This window comes from Cupressus sempervirens, chromosome 8 (assembly GCF_028749045.1).
Source record: "Cupressus sempervirens isolate cs-2001-9-10 chromosome 8, ASM2874904v1, whole genome shotgun sequence".
In the NCBI taxonomy this organism is placed as follows: Eukaryota; Viridiplantae; Streptophyta; class Pinopsida; order Cupressales; family Cupressaceae; genus Cupressus; species Cupressus sempervirens.
Window position 1 is genome coordinate 706,022,192 of NC_143125.1, and position 15,202 is coordinate 706,037,393.

At 37.4% G+C, this 15,202-nt stretch overlaps 1 protein-coding gene across 1 annotated transcript; it reads left to right on the forward strand.

The window, feature by feature from the left end:
* The first annotated feature begins 443 nt into the window (after positions 1-443).
* On the forward strand, positions 444-6,664 carry LOC149544386 (uncharacterized). The gene is made up of 3 exons (XM_089798827.1): positions 444-846; positions 6,125-6,233; positions 6,539-6,664. The coding sequence occupies exons 1-2, from the start codon at positions 541-543 to the stop codon at positions 6,128-6,130; spliced, it is 312 nt and encodes a 103-aa protein (XP_089654953.1). The 5' UTR covers positions 444-540; the 3' UTR covers positions 6,131-6,233; positions 6,539-6,664.
* The last annotated feature ends 8,538 nt before the right edge of the window (positions 6,665-15,202 follow it).

Consider the following 15,202-nt stretch of genomic DNA (forward strand, 5'->3'; position numbering starts at 1 on the left):
TTGTAAAAATAATATATACAAATTCTAGAGTTAAATAATTGTCACGTATTGCTATCATGATTTAACTTCAAAGTTTTTGAGTCAAACTTATTGACCCATGTATCATGAATAGTGATTCAAATATCTCCTTATAGCAATATCACAATTCAATTTGCTACTGAAAATATCTCCTTACAAAATTTTAATTAGTAGAGGAGAGTTAATATAAGTAATCCAAAAAGTGTCACAATAGTACTTAGCATATAACAAGCACTAATAAATAAATATAAATTTTAGTTGAATTGTAAAACAACATATATTTATTTTGGATAATTAAACACATTATTATTTAAAGGAAGTAAATAAATTATTAATGAAATCTTTAATCAAACACTATTTAAACGTAATGCCTTGCATGTACAACCTATTTGGAGAAGTTTCAAATTTTAATAGAAGCTAAATGCATAACCTATATTGTTATTCTCCCATGGGGAAAAAATAGCAAGTTGACAAGGGCTCTACAAACCATGACACAAAGCCCTTATATGTACTATTGCATTAATGGTGTCCTCATTGCCAGGACACTGCAAGCTGAAGGAGAGAATTAATACTACTTCCATTTCCTCGTCCAAAGAAGGTAGAAACCACAATGATATTGATGATAGCGACGAGCAGATACCAATTTTCCTTTCTTGGGAATACAGAACAATGGATTCTCAAGGAAGAGGCAAGAAGAGGAAGCTGGCCGAAGGAGTACCCCCTCCTTTAAATAGGGGCTACAGAATGACAGAGAACTCCCCAACGAGGCAAAATTCATCATGGATATCTCTGCTCCATCAACAGATTCAGACGTCAAATGACATAGAGGTGAGGATTTTGCATCCCCCAGTGTTACCGTTAAACCTAATTCCCAAATGTGTGTAAAGATAAACAAGGAAATGGATAGGCTTAGAAATATTGTTGTTTCCTTTTTTGTGCTTGATGTTAATAAATTACCATCAAGGAACTTTCTCAATGAGTGGCTGCAAAATGTTTGGCAGCAGAAATTAGGGCATCATTATTCTTTATGTAGAATGATTCAGAGAGTTTTTTTCCTCATTATATTTTCTAATCCTATTGCTCAAAAAGTAGTGGTGGACAAACAGTTCTGGCATGTAGGAGGTTGCAATTTTAGGGCTATCCCTTGGTCTATTAAAGCAACCTCAAATGAAATCCTTGCCTTGTCTAGCCCAAGGTGAGTTTTTGTGGGTAACCTTCTGCCATTTGTCTGGTCATTCATTCCTTGATTGCTCAAACCTATTGGAAAGGTCATTCACTCTGACCATTCTAACACCCTTATCCCTAACTCTAATTTTAGGGTTTTGATTTCTATTTATCTCGATGTTGAAACCCTAGAGGTCATTAACCTGATTATTGGGGAGGAAAGTTTTCCCTACTTTGTCTCTTATATGGGGGGTCTTAACCCTGTTATCTATGTAAAAATGACGACCACCAAAGAAGGAAGTGCCCTCTCCTAGCTAAGAAGAAACCTCTCTGCCCTACCTTTGTTCCTAAGATTGACTTCTCTTCCTCTCAGGTGCAAGATTCCTTGGTTAAGCCTTCAATTTATGAGGTTTCTAATAATTTTCAATGGATTTAGAAGCCAAAAAATTGAGAGCCTCTCTAGACTTGCTTAGTCATAAATTCTCCAGTGAGCCCCCTAACCTTCATGTGAGCCAGGCTCTACACAAAGATGTTGAAGCTCTCCCAAACATTAATAAGATGGATTTTGGTCTTGGTATTATGTTGGAAACCCATAGCAATAAGTCCCTGAATGCCCAACAACTTGCTCTTTGTAGGATTGCTAAAAATAGAGGTCATTTGTAATAATCAAGTTAAAACTCAAGAGTCTCTCATCCCTCCCCCCTATTTCTCTTATGCATTCATCCTCTCACTAGAGTGCCAACCCTGCCCATCCACAGGCGCCCCATGATGTTGTTGCTCCCAATTTGGAGGTTAAGATATCCTTTGGGATTTAGGATTCATACCATGTGACTATGAGTGACCATCTTAATGATTTTAGTGTGGTGGTCATCTTGGCTACGCCCCACTTACCTCCACCAAATAAGTGGTTGTATTAATCCCAACATAAGCGTGTTAGTGTTCACCCTGAGGTGGGTAGAGGGGTGAAAGAGATGAGTATGAAGTTAGGAGAGATTTAGATGGTGGATGTTGAGAACTTGGTTAGACTCCTAGATACTCCAGCGGATCCAAACTTCCAATTTAGTGTTGGGAAATCTCATAAATGAGTTAAATTCAAGGTTGTTGACCCCAGCCAGATGCATGGTATAGAGAGTAACAAAAAGAAAAGGGACAAACTTCGCTCTAGTGGCAATCTAACCCCCCCTAAAAAATAGAAGAGCGGTGTCCCCAATTGTTTTAAAGAATGCAAGCCCCCCTTGGGATCCTCTTCCAAATAGTTCAATGGATGTCTCTATAGCTTAATTGAATGTGAGAGGATTAGAATCCTCAGACAAGAAGTACATGGTCAAAAGGTTCCTTTAGGGTGGTACTATCCTTTTAGGACCTAATTGGAAGAAGCTTTTGGTAAATTGGAGATGCTCATGTTGCCAGAGAGTAGTTTAGGTTGTGCTCAAAAACGATAACTTGGAATTTGGCATATGCTCTACATATGCCCTTTTTGAGCACAATGAAAGGATTCTGCTGTAGAAGTGGCTTACTGATCTCCCCAATATTCCTTGGATGGTGATTGGAGATTTTAACATGATCACAAGGGCTAAGGACAAAGTTGGAGGTAACAAATTTGAGTGGAAAGGGCATGAACAGATTTATTGGAACAAAATGGTTGGGAAATTAAACCTTTTTGACCCTCTTGAAGGAAACAAATCTAGTTGAAGAGGGATCTAGTTTTCATGGTCTAACTTCCAAAAAGGTGATAGAATGATATACTCAAGGCTGGATAGATTCTAACAGAGATTTTTATGCTTCAGACAACCTAAGATGGGAAATCTAGTTCAGGTTTTACCCTTTACCCTTTCTAATCATCACTTTGTGGTAGAAAACATTACCAAAGTTGGTGCTCTCATCACCCCTAGGAGTAAACCCAATGGCTTCTCCCTCAATACCTCTGTGCTCCATGATGATGACGTCTTGGCTGCCATCAAAATTATTCAGTGGTTTAATCATTCTATGGGAAATCATCCCAACCCCATTAGTAGATGGGTCCAGAGTGCCCCATCCTGGTAGGAAATTTTTAAGGTTTTGGGGAAGAAGAGAGAAAAAGATGCTAGAGTTGTTGAAATTTCTCTCACTACCTCCCTTATTGCTTCAGAATCCAAGCTTCAAAATTACCTTGCTAATGTGCAGATTCTTGAGGAGCTTACCTCTTCGAGAATACCTTGAGAGCTCTTCAAACCAAGAAAGCATAGGGTGCTAAAGTTAGGGCAAGACTTGACTGGTTGAACCTTGGATACAAAGGTACTAGATTCTTCTTCCAAGTGCTTAGAGCCAAACAATCTGACAATATTGATTACATCATGGAAGGGGACACAATTTTAGCTTCTCTTGAGGACATCCTTTCCTCTTTTACTAAATTTTATAATGAGCTCTTTACCACTAAAGATGTTGGGGGTAAAATGGAAGATGCAAGGAATCTTATTAAAACCTTGATCCCAAAGAAGGTGTCTGTTGAGGAGGCTGAAATCTTGGGCAAGCCTGTTACTTCTTAGGAAATTAGGTTATCTATTTTGAGTCAGAAAAATGAGAAGGCTCCTAGCCCTTATGGGCTGCCAGTGGAATTCTATAAGAGGAATATCAACTGGATCTATGAGGAACTCAGGGAGGTATATTTATGGGCTTTTTAGAATGGTTCCTTGGGAGAGGATATTAATGCTGGCCTAATTAAATTGATCCCCAAAAGTGGAGATAAGCCCCTAATCAAGAACTAGTGGCCTACAACCCTTCTCAATGTCTCTTACAAGATTTTGGCTAAAATTTTGGCTTTGAGACTGGATAAGATACTTCTCAGCATCATCTCTCCCACTCAAACTGGCTTTGTTAAAGGTAGATATATTCTAGAAAATCTAATAGGTCTCAGGGCAAAGAATAGGTATGCTCTTACTGGATTATAAAAAGGCCTATGATAGGTAGAATGGGGTTTTATCAAGATGATAATGGAATCCTTGGGCCTCCCTAATAAGCTTTGCTGCATGGTATCCACGTTGTTGGCTGATGCTAGAGCTGCTGTTGTGGTCAATGGGAAGAGTTTTGAATTCTTCAACCTCTCAAGATCCATCAGGAGGGTTATCCACTTGCCCCTGCACTTTTTGTCCTTGCAGCTGATTTCCTTCACTATTTGTTGAGGGACAACTCCCTGTCTCAAAGGGTTGCAGGTCTCTCCCTTCCTAACAATGATGAGTTTATTAATTTTCAATTTGCTGATGAATATACTCCATTGATCTTTCATTTAGAAGAGGGTAATATGATTGGCTTGATGAAGAAGTTTGAATTATTTTGTGAAGTTTCAGGTAGTAAGTTCTCTGTTGCTAAATCTCTGCTCCTTGGCTCAGAGGAGCATCCCCCTAATTGGTGTACTAAATTTGGATTCAACTGGGGTGGTCCCAACAAGATCATTAGGTACATTGGAATCCCCTTTTCTATTGTTCCTTGTATTAATGACATGTGGAATTGGATAAAGGATAAAATTATTGCTAAACTTAACAAATGGAATTCTTGGTACCTATTAATGGCTGGCAGAATTCTAGTTTTTAGAAGATTTTATCATCCTGCTCTATTTATTTCTCCTTTTCAATATGAATCGATTTGACTTTATTTAGAAAATCATCAGGAATTACCTCTGGTTAGATGGGAAAGGCAATTACAAAACTCATGCTGTCAATTGGAAATGGTGCACCTCGAGTAAGGAAGAGGGAGGCCTTGGGATCATGAATTTGAGGCATCAAGGTATTGCGCTAGCAGTTAAATGGATATTAAAAGCGGTTGTGGGTGAAGAGCCTTGGAATGTCTTGTTTACAAATATTCTTAAGGAGGCTCACCCAATTAAGAGAAAATGATGGAATAACCATAGCATCTTAGACCTCCTAGCCATGGATTTGAATACTAGAGTGGGAGGGTCCAATGTTTTTAAAGCAATCTAGAAAGGATGGAGATTTGTCAGACATATCTTTATTGGTGATGTTAAAGCTGAACAGGGGAATATTTTTTGCAGACTTGATTCCATCTGGTGGAACCTTAAAGATGGGAACAAACTCCTTGCTCTTGTCCAAGGCTGTTCAGCTAAAAGATGGAATGCTCTGGGCATTTCTCACTTCCAGGATATTATCTCAGGTGGTGATCTTATTTCATGGGAAGTTCTTGCTATGAAGTTTAACTTGCCCCCTTCTCACTGGAGAACCTATTGCCTGATTAATAATGCTCTTCGTAGCCTTCCCATGAATCCTTTCTGCTGCTCTCCTTCCTCTTGCTCTGCCCAGTTAAGATGGCCTGATTCTATTCCCTTACATCTGGTGAAGGTTAAGTACATTTACTCTCTCCTCTCTGCTAGTTCTGACATTGTCAACCATGCTAAATCTGTTTGGGACCTAGAACCCAAAGCCAATTGCTTCCTCTGGAGGGTTTTCTTGCATAAGCTTCCTTTCATTAAACCTGGTGAACATACTCCCAATTGTTGTCCCATTTGACTGTAGCTTTGCCAGGCATGTGTGGTATTTTTTTTGACTGGTTCTTGATGGTACTTTTTCTTAGTGCAATATAATTTCTGGGTGCAATAGAGAACTCGGTTTTTTGTAGTTTATTTTATCTTCCTATAATCTTTGGAACATTTGGAAAGCTAGGAATAACGACATCTTTTAGGGGAGGTGCATGTTTCTCACCGAGTCTCAATTGAGATTCATCAGATCTGAAAGAGAGCAATTTCCTCCAACTGCCAAATGCTGGAAAAGCCACCGTTGATAAGATCTGATCCTCCATCCAGCAGCCAGTGGCTCCCCCCTGACTCTCCAACTCCAGTTACCACATTAGAATCGAGTGATGAACGATCAGAAGTGGAATAGAATATTTGCTTACTGATTCTTTTTTGTTTTTGGGTTCTTCGTAATTATCTGTTGTAAGTGATCTTTGTTGACAGGAGTGAGTTTTACTTCTTAACACGACTCCACTTCTTACCAAATCGGGACCAAAGGAATCTGGAAAGAAACAGTGAGATGTGGAAAGGCGAAACACAGAAGATTGCAGAGGTTTCCTTAAATAAAAGATTTCATTATTATTTCTTTTCATTAATCAATTTTTTTGTTTTGTTTTAAAAGTTACAACAGTTCCATATTCTCCAGTTTGTTGATTTGATGTTACTGTAGTAGAAGGCATGGCACGACAGTAAGAATGTAGCTGTTGACTGCCTTCACCTTAATGAGAATTGAAAGTTCATGATTGGCATTTATTATTATTATTTTATCAAGATTGAGAGCTTATGGAACAAAGATCTCTCTATTCTCCAAATAGCAGATGGACATGTTGATCGAGAGCTCATGTTTGATTACTACAGTTGGACGATGGCAGTTGCAGTTGTATTCATCGAACAGATTTGTACTCATTCTCATATTATTGATGTAACGAATGTCATCTAAATGTACTCGTTGAAGAAATTATGAAAAGGTAATATCATATTTCATGGGTATAGTTACGGTTAAATTGGACTATATGGATCCACTTATCTAAACTTCACTTAATTTCAGTATGATTAAATTGTTTTGTGATTCAACCTTTGATTTTTTTTACTAACTCTCCGAGCTTTATGGATGCTGCGACTTGTGATTCAACCCAAATTTTCAGGTGACAATTTTGATAGAGGTTCCCTTATCTAAATACAAGGGAGATGAATTCCCTTATTCTATTCCCTTACATCTGGTGAAGGTTAAGTACATTTACTCTCTCCTCTCTGCTAGTTCTGACATTGTCAACCATGCTAAATCTGTTTGGGACCTAGAACCCAAAGCCAATTGCTTCCTCTGGAGGGTTTTCTTGCATAAGCTTCCTTTCATTAAACCTGGTGAACATACTCCCAATTGTTGTCCCATTTGACTGTAGCTTTGCCAGGCATGTGTGGTATTTTTTTTGACTGGTTCTTGATGGTACTTTTTCTTAGTGCAATATAATTTCTGGGTGCAATAGAGAACTCGGTTTTTTGTAGTTTATTTTATCTTCCTATAATCTTTGGAACATTTGGAAAGCTAGGAATAACGACATCTTTTAGGGGAGGTGCATGTTTCTCACCGAGTCTCAATTGAGATTCATCAGATCTGAAAGAGAGCAATTTCCTCCAACTGCCAAATGCTGGAAAAGCCACCGTTGATAAGATCTGATCCTCCATCCAGCAGCCAGTGGCTCCCCCCTGACTCTCCAACTCCAGTTACCACATTAGAATCGAGTGATGAACGATCAGAAGTGGAATAGAATATTTGCTTACTGATTCTTTTTTGTTTTTGGGTTCTTCGTAATTATCTGTTGTAAGTGATCTTTGTTGACAGGAGTGAGTTTTACTTCTTAACACGACTCCACTTCTTACCAAATCGGGACCAAAGGAATCTGGAAAGAAACAGTGAGATGTGGAAAGGCGAAACACAGAAGATTGCAGAGGTTTCCTTAAATAAAAGATTTCATTATTATTTCTTTTCATTAATCAATTTTTTTGTTTTGTTTTAAAAGTTACAACAGTTCCATATTCTCCAGTTTGTTGATTTGATGTTACAGTAGTAGAAGGCATGGCACGACAGTAAGAATGTAGCTGTTGACTGCCTTCACCTTAATGAGAATTGAAAGTTCATGATTGGCATTTATTATTATTATTTTATCAAGATTGAGAGCTTATGGAACAAAGATCTCTCTATTCTCCAAATAGCAGATGGACATGTTGATCGAGAGCTCATGTTTGATTACTACAGTTGGACGATGGCAGTTGCAGTTGTATTCATCGAACAGATTTGTACTCATTCTCATATTATTGATGTAACGAATGTCATCTAAATGTACTCGTTGAAGAAATTATGAAAAGGTAATATCATATTTCATGGGTATAGTTACGGTTAAATTGGACTATATGGATCCACTTATCTAAACTTCACTTAATTTCAGTATGATTAAATTGTTTTGTGATTCAACCTTTGATTTTTTTTACTAACTCTCCGAGCTTTATGGATGCTGCGACTTGTGATTCAACCCAAATTTTCAGGTGACAATTTTGATAGAGGTTCCCTTATCTAAATACAAGGGAGATGAATTAGAGGCTCATCAACATCAAAACAAAATCTAAACTATATAAAAGCATGCAAGTTCATATTTATAACAAAATCTGTTCAAGCCACAATCTAACAATTACAATTCTGAGATTGCTAACCCTATGAATATCACGACTTCAATGCCATTACTAATAGTTAAATTTTTCAAAGAAGAGTAGAAGATACCTGGGTCAATAAAGTCCACGGAAGTTATCTAAAGATGCTACAGAAGGTGAGTTGTTATATAGCACCCAATTCATTTGTGTACCAAAAATGCCTTGGAAATGTTAAAAGAATAGGAGAACACAGTGCAGAAACAAGATAAACTATAATATAACCCACATTAATATAATATAATCAGATACTGTAGAACCATTCAATAGCACTAATATTCAAGTTAAAAAGCACCTTTGATGGTAACACAGAAATACGTTCCTCGTTTAAAATTCTAAATGATGGCAAAACTTTTTATGCAGAGTCCATTTTTTGTTTGTTGCCTGTATAAGATACTATCATGGCATTCTCCAAATATATTTTTCTAGAGAAGAGAATATTTCTTAGCAGAACTATGAACATAATCTTTAACGTTGATTTCTGCTTGCATCATAATCTTCTTCTTCCTGTTAATGTCTCAAAACAATAAAGGAACAGTGTATAAGTATCAGTAATTACATATTCACTTACAAAAGATAAAATTCCCAAAGAAGAAGCTCAGGGAAATTAGCATCTGGAGGGCGTTCCTGAAATTAGACCTGTCAAAATGTTTAAAGGTATTTAAAAAAAAAAAAAAAAAAAAGTTTTTCGAAAGTCCAAGAAATTTTTCAAAATGGGAATCGAGAAATAAGTGCTAACAAACCTAATTCTATCCAAGACCGGTTTTGAGTTTTTGTTTTACATAAGCAGTGGAGTCACATTAATACTGAAATACGGACTAAAATATTGAGAATAAAAATGTTGGGTATTTTTGTTGGAAATTGAACGTTGAGAGCCTGAAGGTTGTCCTCGAGCCCCATGCCCATCTACCCTGTCAGTTTGTTTCCCACAAGCATCCATGAATGGCAGGGATTTATTTTGGTAGGTGATTTTGAAATTTGAATGTTGAGAGGGAAAATGGAATATGAAAAAAAGAATGTTTTAGATTCATTCAGAGTATTTAGTTGAAGAGATCAGAGAGTTGCAGAGCAGAGAAAGAAGAAAAGAAGTGATCAGCAGATCAGTCGAGGAAGTTTGTTGCACGTGTTTCCTTTGTTCATTCTGTAAGTTTGTTATTGTTGGATTTGTCTGTTGAAGCAGTGATTGCTCCAGGCACCCTTGTATGCAACTATTAGAGTTGCAAGTTTAAAGTTTTGAAGTATTGAAGTTGTTCAAGTTTTAGGGTTATTTTAAGTTTTTTCTGGTTGTAGCTGAATGCTCCCAGATTTTTAATATTTTAATCTCAGTTGAATAGAAAAACAAGCAGGCATACTTGAATCCATTGCTCTTCATCTATTCATTATTTTTTTCTGAGAAATTTATTGTTGAATACTTCAGCTTGGTTCTCTGTCTTAAGTGGTAAAAATATTAAGTATATGAAACAGAACACTCGGCATCCTCTTCTGTTGTGTATCACTTTCTAGTGACTGCCGAGCATTGCCTTTGAGTGTCGAGCTCTTCTTGTGTCGAGCTAACTCAGCACCTACTGCCTGTCACTCGGCACCTTCACATGCCAAGCAAATTGCCACTCGGCACCTTCAAGTGCCAAGCAAAACTCGCACTCGACAATAGTTTGTGTCAAGCGAATTTTTTTTGGTTGTGCAATTTTAGGGTTGAGTTTTAAATTTTTAAATTTATATTTCTCACATGGTATTAGAGCTTTGAGGCCCCACATCCACAGTGAGTTAGGGCATTTGTTTTTTTGGGATATTTGACATGGCAGTAGATATAGGAAAGATATGGCAGCAGCCACCATCCTTTAATGGGCAAAATTATGATACATGGGCAAATAAGATGAAAATCATAATGGTTGCAAATGATTTATGGGAGTTTGTTATAAATGGGTTCAATGATGTGATAGACCCAACTCAGTATGCTACCCTCACAAATGCACAAAAGACTCATTTGAAAGAGTCAAAGAGGAAAGATGCAAAGGCATTAAGTTTGATTGAAGCAGCAATGACAGAGATAGTATTTCCAAAGATTGCAGCAGTAAATTATGCAAAGGAAGCATGAGATATCCTTGAGACGAACTTCAAGGGGACTGATAAAGTCCATATAGTAAAGCTACAAAATATAAGGAGAGAGTTTGAGAAACTTCAAATGAAGGAAAATGAATCAATTGCAGATTTTAGTTCAAGGACCTCCAATGTGATTAATCAACTGAAATCAAATGGAGAAGACTATCAAGAGCAGAGAATAGTGGAAAAGATATTGAGGAGTTTACTTCATAAATATGACAATTTGGTAATGACTATAAAATAGGCAAAAGACTTCAGTGTTTTGACAATGGATGAGTTGATTGGTATTCTTCAAACCTATGAGCATAGGATCAATAGAAATACATCTTCTTCTTCCCAAGAGCAAGCATTCAAGGCTAAATCAAATCCAAGAGGAAGGGGGAGAGGAAGAAATGGCTTAGGCAAAAACTCCAGAGGCAAAGGCCGAAGAAATGGAGGACAAAGAAATGTTGCAGCAGAAAGCTCAAGAAGAGAAAATGGAGCAAGTAGCTCACAAAATATTTCAAGAGGAGGTAAGAAAAATTACAACTCAAATAAGAGTAATGTAGAATACTACTATTGTCATAAATATGGGCATTATGCAAGTGAATGTTGGAAGAAGCAAAATGATCAGTCAAGACAAGCAAATGTGGCTGATATGAACATGGAAAGTGGAAACAATGCCACTGCTTTCATTACGTGTAATGTTGGTGAAGAAGGAAGCCTTGAGGTTTGGTACCTCGACAGTGAATGTAGCAACCACATGAGTGGTAATGAAACCTTGTTTTCATTCATTGACAAGAGTTTCAAATTTGAGATTAAAATGGGTAACAATGGATCCCTACCAGTAGTGGGCAAAGGATCTATTATGGTCTGCACCAAGCAAGGTGAGAAGAAGGAAATACAAAATGTGTATTTTGCCCCTAGTATGAAGCACAATTTGATGAGCATTGGTCAGCTCATTCAAAATGGATACAAAGTGTTGATGGAGAATGACACGTGTGTCATTCATGAAAAGGATGGGAGCAAGAACTTACTTGCAGCAGTTCAAATGACAAAGAATAGAATATTTTCCTTGAGGATAGAGACATGCTTCTCACCTCAAGTTGGTGCTACACCTCACACACAATCAGCTCTAAGGAGTGTGATTGAAGACCCTTCATAGCTGTGGCATCTCAAGTATGGTCATCTTGGCTATGTTGGTTTAAATTTGTTGTCAAATAAAATAATGGTAGAAGGTTTGCCACGAATAGGAAATTTATGTGACAAGTGTGAGACTTGTATTTTGGGTAAGTAACATAGGCTTCCCTTTAATTTTGAAAATTCTAGGAGGGCTAGATATCTATTAGAGTTAGTGCATAGTGACCTAGTCGGTCCTATGCAAGTTACTTCCATTGGGAGGGAATACTTATTTCATGACATTTATTGATGATTTCAGTTGTAGGATATGGGTTTATTTTTTGAAATCTAAATTTGAAGCATTTGATAAGTTTCTTGAGTTCAAAGCCCAGGCTGAAAGAGATTGTGGACACTATATCAAGGTCCTAAGATCAGATAGAGGAGGGGAGTATACCTCCAATTCTTTTGTAAATTTTTGTAAGAAACAGGGTATAAAGAAAGATCTCACAACCATCTATACACCACAGCAGAATGGAGTGGCTAAAAGAAAGAATATGACCATTGTTGAAATGACAAGGAGCATGATGAAAGAGAAAGGTCTCCCAACTGAATTTTGGGGAGAGGCTGTGGCAACAATAGTTTACTTAATTAATAGGTGTCCTACAAAGGCAGTCCATGATAGAATTTCAATGGAAGCATGGTCACGAGGAAGATGGACAGTTGAACACTTAAGGGTGTTTGGATGTGTTGCATATGCACATGTGCATAAAAAGAAAAGACAGAAATTGGATGACAAAAGTGTGAAGTGCATCTTCATAGGGTACAACTTAGAATCAAAGGCATTTAGATTGTATGACCCATTGAACAACAAGATGATTCTCTCAAGAGATGTGGAATTTCTTGAAAATCAGTCATGGTATGCATTGACTGATGAATCACCGAGCACCTCAAGTAAAGTGTCAATTATGAGTGAAGAGGATGCTAATGAACAGCAAAAAGGAGCAGATAGAAGAAAAGGCAAGCAACCTTAGTCATTGTCGAGCTCCTCTAGGCATGACTGAGTGTTAGTGTCGAGTAACAGTGAAGACTGAGTTGGTCGGCAAAGTAGCAGTAGTGAAGATTATGATCCCACACTCTCTTCCATGTTACCAAGAAAGACCAAGAGTCTTAGGGAGATATACCAAGATGAAAGGTATGAAGATTATAATGAGAGTGTTAATTTTGCATTATTTTCTCATAGTGATCCAATATATTTTGAAAAAGCTATTAAGGAGAAGAAATGGTGTAAAGCCATGGATGAGGAGATAGATGCTATAGAAATGAATGAGACATGGGAGCTAACTAAATTGCCTCCCAAGAAGCAAGTGATTGGAGTGAAATGGGTCTACAAGACCAAATGCAATGCTGAAGACAAGATTAATAGGCATAAGGCAAGGCTGGTAGTCAAGGGCTACAAATAGCAGTATGGTAGAGATTATGATGAGACATATTCCTCTGGTTGCAAGAATGGAAATCGTGTGTATTGTCATAGCAATTGTAGCTCAGCACAAATGGAAGGTATTTCAAATGGATGTGAAGTCTACCTTCCTAAATGGTATATTAATAGAAGAAGTCTATGTGGAGCAACCACCTGGTTATGAAGTTGCAGGTGAAGAGAACAAAGTATATAGATTGAAGAGAGCTCTTTATGGGCTCAAGCAAGATCCATAGGCATGGTACAACAAGATTGACTCATATTTGATGAGTAATGGCTTTAGCAAAAGCAATGGTGAGCCTACTCTCTACATCAAGGCAGCAAATGGAAATGTGTTGATTGTTGTCTTGTATGTAGATGATTTGATTTTTAGTAGCAACAACAAGGCTCTAATTAGTGAGTTCACAGAGACCATGAAAAGTGAGTTTGAAATGATAGACCTAGGTCTCTTGAAATATTTTCTAGGCATATAAGTAAAACAAATGCATAATGACATCTTCATCTCTCAAGAAAAATATGTAAGGTAGATCTTGGAGAGATTCAAAATCTAGAATAGTAAGGCAACCCTCACACCGATAGTAGTATGTCTGAAGTTGAGCAAGAAAGACTCTAGCAAGAGAGTGGATCCAACACTATACAAGAGTATGGTTGGAAGTTTAATGTATTTAACTGCAACTCAGCCAGACCTAATGCATGCAGTAAGTTTGATTTCCAAATTTATGGAAACACCAAAGGACTCCCATTAGCAACAGGAAAAGAGGATCCTAAGATATGTGAAAGGTACCAAGGGATTTGGAATTTTGTATACTGCAGCATATGAATTTAAGTTGATAGGTTATATTGATAGTGATTGGGTTGAAAGTATAGATGATAGGAAGAGCACTTCCAGATATGTATTTCATACGGGATTGGGTGCAATTCCATGAGCATCTAAGAAGAAACCTATTGTTGCTCAATCTATAGCAGAGGCTGAGTATATAGCAGCAAATGCAGTAGCATGTCAAGCTATTTGGTTAAGAAGGATCTTGATAGATTTGAATGAAAGGCAAGAGGATGAAACCACAATTTATTGTGACAAAATTTCATCAATTGCATTGTCCAAGAATCCATTCTTCCATGGGAGAAGCAAATATATAGAGATCAAATATCACTTCATTAGAGAGTTGGTGGAGAATGGAGATATCAAGATAGAATTTTGTAAATCTGAGCAGCAGCTAGCAGATATTTTCACAAAGCTATTAGGCATTGGAAGTTTTGTACACTTAAGAGAGTGTCTTGGTGTAGTTGATTTGGATCAGCAATGATCCTTGTATATGGGTCTCAGGACAAAGGGGGAGTGTTGGAAATTGAACGTTGAGAGCTTGCAAGTTGTCCTCGAGCCCCACGCCCATCTACCCTGTTAGTTTGTTTCTCACAGGCATCCATGGATGACAGGCATTTATTTTGGTCGGTAATTTTGAAATTTGAACGTTGAGAGGGAAAATGGAATATGAAAAAAAGAATTTTTTAGATTCATTCAGAGTATTTAGTTGAAGAGATTAGAGAGTTGCAAAGCAGAGAAAGAAGAAAGGAAGTGATCAGCAGATCAGTCGTTGCAGAGACAAAAGGAAGTTTGTTGCACGTATTTCCTCTATTCATTCTGTATGTTTGTTATTGTTGGATTTGTCCTGTTGAAGCATTGATTGCTCCAGGCACCCTTGTATGCAACCATTAGAGCTGCAAGTTTAAAGTTTTGAATTATTGAAGTTGTTCAAGTTGTAAGGTTATTTTAAGTTTTTTCTAGTTGTAGCCGAATGCTCCCAAATTTGTAATATTTTAATCTTAGTTGAATAGAAAAACAAGCAGGCATACTTGAATCCATTACTCTTCATCTATTCATTATTTTTTCTAAGAAGTTTATTGTTGAATACTTTAGCTTGGCTCTCTATCTTAAGTGGTAAAAATATTAAGTATATGAAATAGAACACTTGGCATCCTCTTCTATTGTGTATCACTTTCTAGTGACTGCCGAGCATTGCCTTTGAGTGTCGAGCTCTTCTTGTACCAAGCTAACTAGACACTCACTGCCTATCACTCAGCACCTTCATGTGCCGAGCAAATTGCCACTCGGCACCTTCAAGTGCCGAGAAAAACTAGCACTCAACAATAGT